Genomic DNA, 15,670 nt, shown 5'->3' on the forward strand with positions numbered 1-15,670 from the left:
AAATTTAGAATCGATTATTCATGACCTTTCTTTTTTAGGTCAAAATTTAGGAATATAGAGAGAAATTCTTCTAACTCTTGTGCATAGAAACCATGGTATCAATGGCCTGCAAAGCAAATATCGAGTGCCATCAATGTCGGGGTCAAGATACTACCAATCAAAACAACATTTGCATCACTCATATTACCAACAACCATTAAAACAACATTTGCAACATACTTTATGAATTGCGTTGAAACCTTCTCCCGTTGACACCTCTATCATGCCACTACAACAACAACCACCTCCAAAGAGTTACCTTGTAAGCAATAATGTCTTGCAAAGAACCGAAGAAGAAAAGGTATTGGTGTAGTGCCAGCAAGATAGAAGGAATAGTGGTCGCATGAATAGAACCATTAGCAAGTGTGTGCTCTATTGACATGACCCCAAATGGCTCAAAACCAAAAAATATTTTGAGCTTTAAAAATGAACATTAAGAATAGTGAACCATGCAATCATGAAGCAGTCTTGCGCATCCTATCCTATACTACCCAATGCACACAACTTTTTTGGATGGCCTAATATGAAGCCACTTGTTTACTCACGAGCCCTTGATCAACACAAGATCCAATGGTGCATAACAACTAGCTTTTGACAAGAGAGCATATTCAACATCGCTTAATAAAAAACTTTTAACGAGCTTAATAAATAGCTTTGAACGAGCAGAGTTAACACGCCACGTTCATTAGCCTAAGGTACTCTCTCTCTCTCTCTCTCTCTCTCTCTCTCTCTCTCTCCCCCCCATCCCACAGGCAGGGATCGAACCGTGCCATCCTCACGTATTAGGCAGGGAAGTTCAAATCCTCACCTGTTGGACCGTGAAGTTTGCAATTCCGTGATCGATGGTTCGCGAAGGGCTGTTCAGTGATCTTCCACCTCCCCGTGCAGCTCGCTCGAACGCACTCGAGGCGGCTCCTCCATCTCCGCAAAAGCATCCCGGCGACCCTTCAAGCCAAGAACTTCCCCTTGTAGCCCCAAAGCCAGCCATCAAACGCCCTTCTGAGACAGTCGACCATGAAGAAGGTCCGTTTCTCCTTTATCTATCTTTCTAGCGTTTCTTGTTGTCAGCTCCTGATGAATGTTTTAGACATGACTCTGTCCATTAATTGTCTGGCCCTAAGCTGTAGCAAGGCAGGCCCACTGTAGGGTTCTATGAATTGTTAAGCCTTCATATGATCTTGTGGTGACTAAGATCATGCATGAATGCTGCATACAATGGTGAGAGCTCGAGCATAAAGAGATGACTTGAGTGAGAAATAGACACAAACTCCACTGACACTTATGATCAGGGATGTAACACGTAGACAAGTCCAATATGTCACAAATGTGATGACATGGCATTCCAGTGAAGTAGGACTTGTTTAAAGTGCCCAAAACCAAGGAAAACCAGTTTAAACCTTAAAATATGATGCTGTGGCACTTGTACGAACATCTTGGAATTCGTGGTGGATATTTAGAGAAATCTCGGGTTTTTATAAACCGTATTTTTGAGCGCTAGCTTCTCATATTTGATGCCTTTTGGCCTTGGGTCTTTAAATTTGAGCCTTGGGGTCCTCTTTGGCAGAGTACAGTGTATAGATTGCAGAGGAGGTGCTCTCCGGTTGTTGTACTTTGTGAATCATCAATAAAAAAAGAAATACCAAAAGGGGCACCAGTTTTTGGAGCTAGTGCATGTGGAAGCAGAATTGTGCCGTTTTGTGTCGACCCTCCTCTCTGTCTCTATTCAACTTCAGTCTGGTGGAGTTTCTGTTCGTGTATTACTATTGATTTCTCGCTTGGGTGTCATAAGCCACTGCATGGACTTCTTGGTCAAGCACTGCGTCGATTCAATCATGCAATGAACTTTGAATGGTTTCCTTAAGCCTGACACTATCAAAATAGGACCATGGCTTAATAAATACTTGAGTCTTGAGCCTATCAAATGCTCCTTGTTGTTTCGATCCTCATCGAAAGGAAATTTACTTCCTTGTTAGGTCATGAAAGTGTCCTGCTACATTCTGGAACACAATCCCAAAAAGCTACGTACTTCATTTACCATCATGGAAATTGGCTAGTCTTGTACCGTGTGGATCTTGGCGGGATCCATACTCACTTGGTTGTGAGAGACTATATGACACAGATAGTATATCTCCGTGAGAAAGAACTCACTTTTCTTTGCATTTACATGCAACTCATGCTTTCGCAGCTCCTGAAACATGTCTAAGTGCTTTTGATGTTCCTCCTTGGTCTTTGAAAAGACGAGTATGCCATGAAAGACTCTTGTAAAAGCTTGGTGTGGGCTGAAAATTCGATCCATCATTCTCGATTGAATGTGGTAGGAGCAGTGGTCAAGTCGAAAGGCATTACCAAAAATTTATTAAGTCCAAAGGTAGTGTAAAAGGCAGTCTTATGGACATCCTCAGGGTTCTTATGGACATCCTCAAGGTGATTCGTATCTGGCAATACACACTCTTTAAGTCTATGCAACTATAGATGCTTGCACCCTGCAACTTATCGAGAATATCATCAATTCGAGAAATCCGAAAGCGATTCTTGATAGTGATCTTGTTTGAAGACCGATAGTCTATGCACATTCGAAAAGTGCCATCTTTCTTCTGCAACAGTAAAACTGGAGAGCAATTAGACGAAGTACTTGGTTAAACTAGACCTTTTTCCAAAAGCTCGTTGATATGAGTTAAATTTCCTCTTGCTGAGCACGACTTATCCTGTAAGAGGGCTGGTTTGGGGAAGAGCTACCCGATACAAGATCAATGCGATGATCTTTCGGACGTTCCGGAGGTAGCTTATCCGGAAGAGTGTCCATGAAACAATTCTTATACCTTGCAATAAATTGAAAACGTTTAATTTTCAAACTAGAGAGCGAACCCTTGTTAGTTTTATCCTTTTCCCGTGTGAAAATCAAGTAAGTAGAAAGGCGCTTCTTTATTTCCTTTTTAATGGAGATACGACTTACAATAGGGAATAGCCAATCCCTAGCATCAACAAAAATTTTAACGTTCTTGCCCTCATTCTCAAAAGCAAGGGTCTTTTCCACATAATTTGGGACTGCTTGCATTTGGTAGTGCCATGGCATACCCAAAATGATATCACATCTCTTGATGGGTGCCACTAAAAATGATTCGTGGTCCTTGTACTCCCCAATCCTAAGATTGAGCTGTCCTTGCACGGGAGTTGCATTGGTGGTCAATCCCTCGAATGTCGCTCTGGAAGTGATCGGAGTTCCAAGCTGAGCCAGTGTGAGGCCGAAGGGTTTTGCAGTATCCAATGAGATAAAGTTGTTTGTTGATCGAGGGCATAGAGAATCAATACCCGTTGGTTATTCACAGATGCCTAGCCCTTTAGAAGTTGATGCTTCCCTTTTTTCGCTTCCGTATTCCCTTAAACATCGGGAATAGAATTCGAGCTCAGGGGAGCGGATTCTTTCTTCGATTGTTCCTTGTTCGCAGGTGCTTGTTCGTGCCGTGTGCTGCCGATTCCCGAATAGGGCGGTCGGATTTATGCGCCCTTTCTCACCACAATAGAAACACCTTTCTTTCTCTTTGAAGGCTTGTGCGGCGTAAGCTACTTGAGCCGTTTGCTAGTACCCTCGGGCTCCCTGGACTAATCCGGTTTCTTTTTGTATTAATCTGCAACTCAAAGTACAAGGGAGTGGGAGGCTCTTACTCTTAGACTTTGCGTCCAGAGGCTCTGAGAAGTGGGAGGCCTTACCACACTTATAAAGGTTTTACAAGGGATGCCAAAAGCAAAGCTCCAAAAGCTGTAAATCAAAAGCTTTCAAAAATGAAGGAAGGCTCTCTCACAACCTCTCTTGGGTAATTAAAACAACTCCCTAAAAGCTGCTAGCGTAGGAAATCTTCAGCCTTTGCATAGAATAAAGCAGGGGAAAAATCTGCCGTCCGTACGTTGCAGCCACGTCAGCATTCCGCAAAACGCTTCGTGATTTTCGGTACTGTCCGTATGGGCCCGGCACGTCAATAAGACAACGGAAAATCCGGGCCTTCCTGGGGTGTGTGTGTACTGCCAACCATGCCACGTCACTTGTTTGTGACATACCCCCCTCTTGAAGCTATTGTAATCGCCCTCCATTATGCTTGCAAAATAGACAGAGGCCATAAACTGTCTTAGCAGGCACTGACTGTTAGTACCGATGCACTAGGAAAAACACATCTAGCACATGTACCAATCGATAGTCACATCACTTGACATCACTTGACATCACGGGACATATCACATTCAACATTCATTTGGATCTTAGACCATGATTTATCGGCAACGTATTTAGCAATTGCATCTAGATCTACTCAGGTTCTCATAGATGCCCGATTGATAATCCCTATTGCAACCATGTCTATCAAGATCATTCAGACCAAAATGCTGCGGTCATTTCGTCTATTAGTTCCTGCACTTAAAACAAGTTGAGAACAAGTCAGTATCATATTATCGGGAATTCCAGTTCATAAAGTCATACAGCAGAATACTGTTAGCTCAAAGTTTCCCTGAAACTCAAAGAGACATCAGTGACTTATATCAAAAATCGAGGCAATCTGTTGACAAAGGAGCGGAGCAACTCCCCTCTTGTGCATACCCACTGCACCAGATTTCGCCCAAGGTGAGTTCGGGGCTTCATTTAGACTATGCTAATCCAAATGCTTCAAGGTAAAGATTCATAATCTGAGGAGTATCTGCTAGGGCCTCCTCCTCCATCCACTTCGCATCCAATGCAGGATAGTTCTTGAATTTAACCAAGAACTGCATTATCACTTTACCCTTAATCTTTCTGTCTCTATGTGCCAATATTTGTTTAGGAACAAGGATCTCCTCGTTTTCTTCCACTTGGAGGCTCCCCATCTTCGGGCACATCGCCTTTAAAAGGCTTCAGGAGACTTACATGAAAAGCATTGTGAATTCTCCAAGTATCGGGCAGCTTAGTCGAAAGGAGACATCATTTATCTTTTCGGAGATCTAGAAAGGTCTGTAGTATCGCATACTAAGCTTTGGGAAAAGCCTCTCATTTCCCTTTTTCTTTCTCAGGCGTGGCTTCTCAAAACGTAAGAGCACCCAATCGTTCTCCTTCAATTTCAAATCGTAACGATGGCGATATGTTGCCTTTTTTTGTCTTTCTTGAGATTTCTGCAAAGCCTCGCGGACCTTGGCAAAAGCCGTGTCCAAGTCACGCGTGTACTCATCGTCTTCAAAAATTTTATCTTTCGTGCTTAGGAAGGGTGGAGCCTTCGTAGCACCTTCAATAATCTCAAATGGCACCTTCCTCGTCAAAGAGTGTATCGTGTTATTGTAGGCAATATTTCACCAAAGGTAAATACTTTTCCCATTGAGTCTTTTGATCCGGGATGTAAGACTTCAATAAATCTAGTACCACTGAAATCGGCAATCTCAGATTGCTAGACAGTCTGCGGGTGGTGTTATGAGCGCGTATAGAGCTAGAAGAGAGCAAGAGGAGGCGCTCACAATGTACAAGAACTTTGATTTGATGGTAAGCTTAATATTGATTACAAGACCTAATACTTTATTAAGAGAGCTAGATACAAGACTTGGATTACATGACTTGAGTACAAGACAAGGCTTGATTGCAAGGACAAGACTTGAACATAAGAACTAGAAGAGGGATTGCCTCATAGGAGGCTCACAACTGGTGTTGGCAAGACTGAGGGGCTTGTGGCCCAAGACCCCTATTTATACTAGTGCTTGAGGAGGTTAGGACTTTCTAGGTTCTTCTTGAGGAGGTTAGAATCTTCTAGAACCTTCTTGATCCTTCTAGTTCTTCTAGAACCTTCTGGATCCTTCTTCAACTTTCTAGAGCTTTCCAGAAACTTCTGGATTCTTCCGGAATCTTCTCCAAGCTTCTAGAAACTTCTTGATCCTTCTAGTTCTTCTAGAACCTTCTAGATCCTTCTTCAACTTTCTAGAGCTTTCCAGAAACTTCTAGATTCTTTCGGAATCTTTTCCATGCTTCTAGAAACTTCTAGAATCTCCTTGATACTTTTAGAACTTCTAGATTCTTCTAGAGCCTTTTAGCGATGATGTATGTAACAGACTTGGACACTCCAAGTCAAGAATCAACCGCGATAGCACCAAATAACCACTTCAAAACAATTCACAGATCACAACAGATTTGCACTGGCCGGGGGAGTTCCGTGCCTAGAGATATTGGCCCCAAAGACTGGCGCCCCTTTCGGTATTTCTTTTTATATTAATCAGATCAAAGTACAAGAGAGTGGCTAGGGTTTCACTCTCAGACTCTGCGTCCAGATGCTCTGAGAAGTGAGGCCCTCACCACTAATTTAAAGGTTACAAGGGATGCCCAAAAGCAGAGCCCCAAAAGCTTCAAATCAAAAGCAATTGCTCTCTCTCTCTCTCACAGAGAGTCAAAACTTGAAAGCAGAAGCATTCTCTCTCTTTCTCATATTGTAGAGAAAAAGCAAAATTTGCGTCGCTCATCATTTTCAAAATTTTTTTTTAATAGCCTCCGCAATTTCCGGAAATTAGGGTTTTTGGCAAAAATTAGGGTTTGCAGGAATTTTAGGGTTTCTTGCAGAAATTAGGGTTTCTGTTGTCCGTAGCCACGTCATCACTTTGTGATATACCCCCTCTTGAAAGCATTGTAATCGACCGCGATTACGCCTACAAAACCGACAAAAGCCATAAACCGTCTTAGCAGACATTGACTGTTAGTACCTACGTACTAGGAATACACATCTAGCACATGTGCAAAATCGACAGTCACATCACACGACAACACATGACATTCAACATTCATTCGGATCTTAGACCATGATTTATCGGCAATGTAGCTATCAATCACATCTAGGTCCAATCGGGACCTCAACGATGTCCGATTGACTAACCCTATTGCAACCATGTCTATTCGAGATTAATCAGACCAAAATGCTGCAGTCATTTCGTCTATCAGTTCGTGCACTCAAAAGAAGTCAAGAACAAATCAATATCATTATCAGGAATTCCATTTCATAAAGTCATCCAACAGAATACTGTCAGCTATCAGTATCCCTGAAGCTCAAAGAGACATCAGTGACTTTAGTATCAAAATCGAGGCATGTGTTGACAAGGGAGCGGAGTGACTCCCCTCTTGTGCATCCCACTGCACCAGATCTCCAACCAAGCTGAATTTTGGGTTCCGTTTGGAGTAGACTATGCTAAACCAAAACATCGAGGTAAAGTTTCACAATCCGAGGAATATCTGCTAGGTCCTCCTCCTCCATCCACTTCGCATCAAATGCAGGAAAGTTCTTGAACATAACCAAGAACCCGCCTTCGGACTTTACCTTTCTTCGTATCGTTATGTGCCAAAATCTATTCAGGAACAAGGATCTCCTCGTTTTCTTCCACTTCGGGTTGCTCATCAGGCTCCCCATCATCAGGCACATCACCCTTAACAGGTTTCAAGAGACTCACATGCAATGCATTGTGAATCCTCCAAGTATCTGGCAGTTTCAATCGGAAGGAGACATCATTTATCTTGTCAGTGATCTGGAAAGGTCCGTAGTATCGCATACTAAGCTTTGGAAAAAACCTCTCCTTTCCCTTTTTCTTTCGTAGGCGTGCCTTCTCAAAACGTAAGAGCACCCAATCATCCTCCTTCAATTTCAAGTCGCGACGATGGCGATCCGTTGCCTTTTTCTGTCGTTCTTGAGACTCCTGCAAAGTCTCGCGAACCTTGGCAAAAGTCGTATCCAAATCTCGCGAATATTCATCCGCTTCCTATATCTAATCTTTCATGCTCAGGAAGGATGGAACCTTCGCAGCACTTTCAACAATCTCACATGGCGTCTTCCCGTCGAAGAGTGTATCGTGTTATTGTAGGCAAATTCCACCAAAGGTAAGTTCTTTTCCTATTGAGTCTTCTGATCCAAGATACAAGACTTCAATAAATCTAAAACCACTGAATTGGCAATCTCAGATTGCCCGTCAGTCTGCAAGTGGAACGATGACGAGAACTGCAACCACGTGCCAATGTTCTCCCAAATTGCCTTCCAAAACAAACTCATAAATGTAGGGTCTCTGTCGGAGACAATCGTCTCAGACGTGCCATGTAATTGGAAAATCATCGTGATCATTTTGTGTAATTAGGAGATCAAAAATGAAATCCATTTCAATACTTTCCCAAGGGCGGGTGGGTATGGGTAAAAGGGTGTAACAATCCCTGTGCCTTATGCCTGTCAAACATGACCTTCTGGCATACCGCGCACAACTCTTCCACATCCTTTTTGAGTCTCGGCCAATAGAAGTATCTCTCTACCCCCTTCATGGTGGTAGCAATGCCGCGATGACCCGTAAAAGGTGGATAGTGGCATTTAGTTATAACCTTTTTCCTCAACGGCTGTGTAACGCACAACATAGTCTTTCTCATCAAGTAGCCTTCCCGAAGGGAGTATCCAGCTACTGTCTCCCCATCCCGGATCCGTGTGAAAATATCTGCAAAATCTGTATCTGTGGCATACTGATCGACCATATCCTCGAAGCTCCTATGATGTATCGCGGAAATAGCGAGAACCAACGGTTTCCGAGACAAAGCATCTGCCACCACATTCTTCTGTCCCTGCACATGGACAATCTGGAAGTGGAACTGTCACAAGATGTTCGCCCATCGCATCTGCTTTTCCCAAAGCTGCTTCTGTGACAAGAAGTAGCGCAAACTCTGATGGTCTGTAAAGACAGTAAAATCCGCTCCGAGTAGCCGCTCCGAGTAGGTAATGCCACCACTGAGTAAGAGCATGGATAACTGCCAAAAGCTCTTTCTCATAAATCTGTGCTGTCATCTCCAGCCTAGAGAACAAACGGCTCTCGTAAGCTATGACATGGCCTTCTTGCATCAAGACTGTACCTAGATTACGACCACAAGCATCACAATATACTTCAAATGACTTCTGCAAGTTCGGCAAAGTCAAAATAGGTCCGTAGTCAATTTCTCTTTCAATGTCCGAAAGGCAGTCACCTCTGTGGGTCCCCATGAAAAAGGTACTCCTTTCTGTGTCAAGGTATGCAAAAGAGGAAGCAACCTCTGCAAACTTTCGTATGAACCGCCTGTAGTACGAACACAGTCCCAAGAAGCTTCTAACTTCATGGACATTCCTTAGATCTGGCCAATCACGGATAGTCTCTATCTTGGCCGGGTCCATTTGCACTCCTGCTGTGCTGACACAATGTGTCCCAAAAAGTGTATATCTGGTAGGAAAAATTCACTTTTCTTTGCATTAATCACTAACGTGTGATATTGTAATGCCTGAAAGACTTGAAGCAGATGATCTCTGTGTTCTGCCTCATTCTTGGAGAAAACAATGATGTCGTCAAAGAAAGTGCCAACAAATAGCCTGTACTCTAGAAAATTCCTGTCCATCATCCGATTAAATGTCGCAGGAGCATTGGTTAAGCCAAAAGGCATCACCAAAAACTCAAATAACCCAAAAGTCGTCCAAAAAGCTGTCTTGTAGACATCTCCTGGCGCTATCCTGATCTGATGATATCCACTCTTCAAGTCAATCCTACTAAAGCACGAGGATCCTTGTAACCTGTCAAGTATATCTCGATCCTAGGAATCGAAATCTGTTCTTGATGGTGATTTCATTGAGAGTGCTATAATCGATGCACATTCTCCAAGATCCGTCTTTCTTCAAAACCAACAACATTGGAGAGCAATACGGTGAAGTACTAGGTTGGACAAGACCCTTTTCCAAGGGGTCTTTCACTAGGTTCATAATCTTTTCATTCTGTACTCGGCTCACATGGTAAGTTGGCCGATTCGGTGGCGTGCTTCCGAGTATCAGATCAATGGTCTGATCTTGAGGCCCTCTGAAAAGCAATCGGCATGAGTGTGGAGAAAAATCTTGGCGTTCTTTTGATTAGGTCAAAACATATTCAACCTTTATCCATCGTTCAATTCTCTCCTAAAAGAATGAGTAAGACACTGAAGTTCATCAAGTACAATCTCTAAGCCCTTCATTTATCAAAGTCGCTTTCTTGTCCCGGTAGTCAACCACGGCGTAGTTCTTGTGGTACCAAGGGATCCTGAGTAGAACGTCACTCGGGTGCCCTGAACACCCCTGTCATTGCAAACGAAGTTTGCCAATGCTCGGTGTAATGGCAACATCCCATCCGGGTGCCAGTTGAACTACCTCTGCCTGTGGCGTCCGTCTGTCAGGCGTAATTCCAAATCGAGCCGCCAATTCCAAGTGAAAAGAAGTTGGCCTTGGCTCCTTCAAAAGAGCTTCCTGATCCTTCACTTTGCCCCAAAAGCGGTAAAGTTTGTACTTTCATTCATTTGATTCGGTGCAAGTCCCACGCCATGTGGTACCAGTTCTGCTTTTCTATCTGCCTTTTCTGCCACGCTCCTCAGCTGCTCTCGAACTCTCAGGCCTGTCGTCGTTCTTTATCATTCTGTTCTTTCTGTGCCTTATTAGGGCACTTCGCGAAGATATGTCCCTGTTCCCCGCATCCAAAGCACTTCCCCTCTCTGATGAAGCGAGCCCTCTCCTCAGGAGTAAGCTTGAGTCGTGCATCCTGTTTTCTCTGGGTTGCTCTTTTTCTTTCTACTTTCATTCCCAGAAGTCTGTTCGGCTCGTTGTGTCATGGCCTCATCTGTGGGGTAGGTCAGACTGCCAGAGTGAATGGCAAAGCCCCGCTTGGCATGACTCATCAACTCGTGAATAGAAGCTGACTTCTGTTCCAAGCAGTGATCTCGGATCTCTGTAGGTAGACCCAAGGTGAACCGCTCAATCTGTTCTCTGAACGAGATCTTCTTGAATGAAGAGGCGGGTAGAAAAGAGCTCTAGAATCTTTCACAATAAGCACTGATTGTATCTTTCTTGGTCATCCGAAGATGGTTCCAAGTAGCTCATATATCTCGTTCATATTCTTGCGTCAACCAAGAAGAAATAAAAAGCTTTTTAAATTTCAGCCATTTAACTGGCGCAGTCTTGTTTAAAAGAAGAGTGGACCACCAAGTACGAGCATTCTCCTTAAAGTAAGAGGTAGCTCTCCGAATCTTGGAGTGCTCTGAATAGCGTCCTCCCGCGAAAGCGATGTCAAATTGCTGTATAAAAGACAAAGCCTTCGAAGCATTTGAGTATCCTGAAAAAGTATCAAACTTGATCGAGTGGCCACCTTCCTTAAACTCTCGGACTTTCTTGCTTTTATCTTCGAGAAAGTCATACTGGTTAGCTTTGTAAAAATTCTTCTTGTTCGCATAAAACTTTCCGTCATCGGAATCTGAGTTGTCTGTAGACGAGTCCTCAGTAGAACTGTCAGTCTCGGGGCGAGATGTAGCCTTCTTTGCCTTTTTCTTGCCCTTTCCGAAGCTTTGTGTCTTGCTTCGCTTTTTGCTTTTTCTGTCTTCTTCGCTTGAGTCTGAAGAGCTAGAAGAACTGTCAGAAGAAGAAGAAGAAGAATTGGGTAGGTCTTCAAACTTGACGCGCTTCTTCAATTTCTTTGCCTTGTCGAATGTCGACCGATGACCCAAATATCCCGGGAAGTCAGTGCCTTTCTTCTGCTTTTTGCCGTGCTTTTTGTCTTTCTTTTGCACGTCGAAAAGCTGAGCAATCCGTGCATCAACCACGTTCTCCAGTTCCTTCTCCGTATATTTCTTGGAGGCAGAAGGTTTCTTGGGAGCGGGTTTCGGGAGTGTTGTGGTTCTCTGCCACTCCGTCTGTACCTCTTCCAAAGAGGTCCGGTTCATATATTTTTCCATCTTCGAGTCCTTGGCAAAATTGAGCATCATCTTTGTTGCATCGCCAATCAATTGACGACGCTCTATCTCTTGTTGCTCTGCCTGAGTAGGCCTAGGCGGGCCATACTCCGTGCCGGAATCTTCGTTGTGATCCCTGCCCGCATCTCCAGATGCAGAGGGAGTCAATTGATCATTGCCTGAAGCCATAGGTGCCGCGGAATTTTTTTTTTCGGGGATCGGATTTTCCGTAGAAGAGAAATCGGCCGTGCTCTGATACCACTGTAACAGACTTGGGACACTCCAAGGCAAGAATCAACCGCGACAGCACCAAATAACCACTTCAAAACAATTCACAGATCACAATAGATTTGCAGTGGCCCGACGGAGTTCCGTGCCTAGAGATATTGGCCCCAAAGACTGGCGCCCCTTTCGGTATTTCTTTTTATATTAATAAGATCAAAGTACAAGAGAGTGGCTAGGGTTTCACTCTCAGACTCTGCGTCCAGATACTCTGAGAAGTGAGGCCCTCACCACTAATGTAAAGGTTATAAGGGATGCCCAAAAGCAGAGCCCCAAAAGCTTTAAATCAAAAGCAATTGCTCTCTCTCTCTCACAGAGAGTCAAAACTTGAAAGCAAAAGCAATCTCTCTCTCTTTCTCATATTGTAGAGAAAAAGCAAAATTTGCGTCGCTCATTATTTTCAAAATTTTTATTTTATTATTTATAATAGCCTCCGCGATTTCCAAAAATTAGGGTTTTTGGCAAAAAATTAGGGTTTGCAGGAATTTTAGGGTTTTTGGTAGAAATTAGGGTTTCTACTGTCCGTAGCCACGTCATCACTTTGTGACAATGTAGGCGATGACATAGACGATGATGCAGGCAGCGACCGACTCTCAAGCATCCATGACATTACCCCCTCCTCTAGCGACGAGCTCCACGAGGAGCAGTGGTGTTCCTTGAGTTGGGCTTCCATGGATGTTGTTGATGGAACTCTTGGACTTTGAGAGATGCATGCTGTAGATTGTGTGCTGGTTCCCAGGTTCGTTCACTAACATCATAGCCTTTCTAATGCACCAAGTACTGTTACCTGCCACGCGAAACTCGAGAATCTAGGACTTTCTCGACCTCATATTCGTCATGTCCTTGAATCTCAACCGGAGGAGGTGGTTGTAGGGCTCTTCCTGGGATCTTAGATGTGTGACAAGGTTCTAGGACTGAGACATGAAAGGCCGGATGGATTTTCATGGATGAGGGCAATCGGAGTCGAGGTGACTGGATTGACTTGACATATAATTTTAAACGGGCCAAGCCTTCGATAATCAAGCTGTTGACAGGGACGAGATGAACGCAGATCACGTTGGAGGAGCCACACTTTATCCCCTTCTTTGTATTTTGGATGCTGCATGCGATGGAGATCTGCACTTTCCTTATACTTGGATTGAGCTTTTTTGATATGAATCGTAAGTTCTTTGTGAATTACAGATAATTGTTGTGTAAGATGAATAGCAGCTGGATTCTTGACTTGATAGTGTCTGTGGATATCCTGTTTGGGATGTTGACCATAATTAGCAAAGAATGGAGTGTGACGGGTGGAGGCATGAAAACTGTTTTTATAGGAGAATTCTGCTAGCGGTAGGAGCTCGATCCAATTATCATGGTGATAATTGATAGTACAGTGGAGATTCTGTTCCAAAACTTGATTTACTCTCTCTGTTTGTCCATCACTTTGTGGGTGGTTGGCTGAGGAGAGGTTGATTTGTACTCCGAGTAGCTTGAATAAGCTTTTCCAAAAGCTAGAGATGAATTGTGGGCCTCGATCAGAAACTATGTCATCCGGTAATCCGTGATAACGATAGATATGCTGTAGAAAGAGTTTGGCCGTACCTTCACTGGTGATGGTTTTAGTGGTTGGAATGAAGTGTACCATTTTTGTAAACCGATCCAAGACTACTAAAATGGAGTCAAATCCTTGTGACAAGGGTAGCTCTACAATGAAATCCATGGAGATGGATGACCATGGTTTGGTTGGAATGGGCAAGGGATGGAGTAACCCATGAGGACGATGACGAGGGGCCTTTGATCTATTGCAAGTGTCACAAGTGCCTACATACTCCTTGACAAGCTTGCACATTTGAGGCCACCAAAAGTCACGGGAAAGAAGCTCAATTGTCTTATGAACCCCAAAATGCCCTGCTGATGGAAGATCATGCTGTTGCTGAAGTACCTCCAAGCGTGTTGGTTCTGGCGGAATATAGAGAATACCTTTATAGTAAATTAGTCCATCAAGTTCTTGAAAGTCCTCATTAACCTCTTGTCCTTGTAGTTGTTGTCTAATATTCTGAGCAAGTGGGTCTTTGGCAATTTGCGTCTTCACCTTAGAAAGAAAAGTAGAATCTTTAGGAGCTTGGCTCATGGTGGCGTTTAGCTTAAGCTGCTCAGGTTTCAAAATCACTGACTCTTGTTGATCAAATGTTGCGTCCCCTTCTCTAGGTGCAAGGTAGGATCTTCTTGATAAGGCATCTAGCTTAGCTTGTTGACGGCCAGGTCTATAAGAGATAAGAAAATCAAACCTTGATAGGATACGACTCCACATGGCTTGGCGACAATTCAAGACGCGGGATGTCATGAAGTATTCCAAATTCTTGTGATCTGTATAGATAGTGATCTTATGAGGAGCTCCTTCAAGTAGGTGACGCCAAGTGTCGGAAGGAGTCGATGATTGCTAAGAGCTCTTTGTCATGGATTTCATAATTGATTTTTGCAGCTGAGAACTTGCGGGAATGAAAAGCCACTGGATGTACTCGACCATCCTCTCCTACTTGGGATAGAATAGCGCCAAGGGCAAAATCTGAAGCGTCTGTTTCTAGGATGAAAGGCTTTGTAGGATCTGCGTGAATTAGAATGGGTGCGGTCGTGAAAGCTTGCTTGAGAGTCTGAAATGCTTTCGCGGCCTCTGAGTCCGAGACAAACTTATTATGGCCTGTCAACCTTGTGAGTGTTGTAATCACCTTGGAGTATCCCTGTATAAAAGATACAAAAAAATTTGCAAATCCGAGGAAACATTGAACATCTCTTACCGAGGTGGGTGTTGTAATCACCTTGGAGTATCCTTGTATAAAAGATACGATAAAAATTTGCAAATCCGAGGAAACATTGAACATCTCTTACCGAGGTGGGTGTCTCCCAATCAAGGATGGTTTGAACCTGCTTTGGATCCATGGAGATTCCCTTTTCAGAAATTACATAACCAAGAAATTCCACCTTAGATTGATGAAAAGAGCACTTCTCCAACTTTGCATATAACCCTGATGCACGAAGCTTTTCAAGCACTAATCGTACATGGTGCTCATGCTCTTCTTGATCCTTGAAAAATATCAAGATATCATCCAAATATATTACCACAAAATAATCCAAATACTCCCGAAAGATATCGTTCATTAAATGTTGAAAAACAGCTGGGACATTTGTGAGACCAAATGGCATGACGGTGTATTCAAAGTGGCCATACCTTGTTCGAAAGGCTGTCTTCCATTCATCGCCTTCTTTGATTCTGACTAGGTTGTAAGCACCACGAAGATCTATTTTTGTAAATATTCTTGCCTTGCCAAGGCGCTCAAGAAGCTCTGGGATCAAGGGAAGGGGATAGCGATTCTTGACGGTGATCTTGTTTAGGCCCCTATAATCTACGCACATCCGGAGAGTTCCGTCCTTCTTTTTTACAAAGAGTATTGGAGCTCTTGTTGGGGACTTTGAATGCCGTATGAATCCCTTGGCAAGATTCTCATCAATATTTTTCCGTAATTCTACCAATTCATCTTGAGATAGCTTGTATATTGGGCCAAAAGGGGGTTGGGTTACCTCCTAAAGCTTTATAGCACAATCATAGGGTCGATGCTCCGGTAAGAGGTCTGCATTCTTCTTCTCAAAAACATC

General features: G+C 43.5%; 1 protein-coding gene across 2 annotated transcripts in view; it reads left to right on the forward strand.

Moving 5' to 3' along the window:
• The first annotated feature begins 765 nt into the window (after nt 1-765).
• The window catches only part of LOC147458414 (nucleolar/coiled-body phosphoprotein), a 30,362-nt gene continuing 15,457 nt past the window's right edge, over nt 766-15,670 (forward strand). Inside the window, exon 1 of one of the 2 annotated variants that reach the window (XM_086513052.1) lies at nt 766-1,062. In XM_086513052.1, the coding sequence (XP_086369178.1) occupies nt 882-1,062 (181 nt within the window). In that variant the 5' untranslated portion in view covers nt 766-881. The remainder of the gene's footprint in view (nt 1,063-15,670) is intronic. The other variant, XM_086513051.1, reaches the window with a different exon arrangement.

Source organism: Adiantum capillus-veneris, chromosome 5 (genome assembly GCF_014529385.1).
Source record: "Adiantum capillus-veneris isolate H3 chromosome 5, ASM1452938v2, whole genome shotgun sequence".
NCBI classification, from domain to species: Eukaryota; Viridiplantae; Streptophyta; class Polypodiopsida; order Polypodiales; family Pteridaceae; genus Adiantum; species Adiantum capillus-veneris.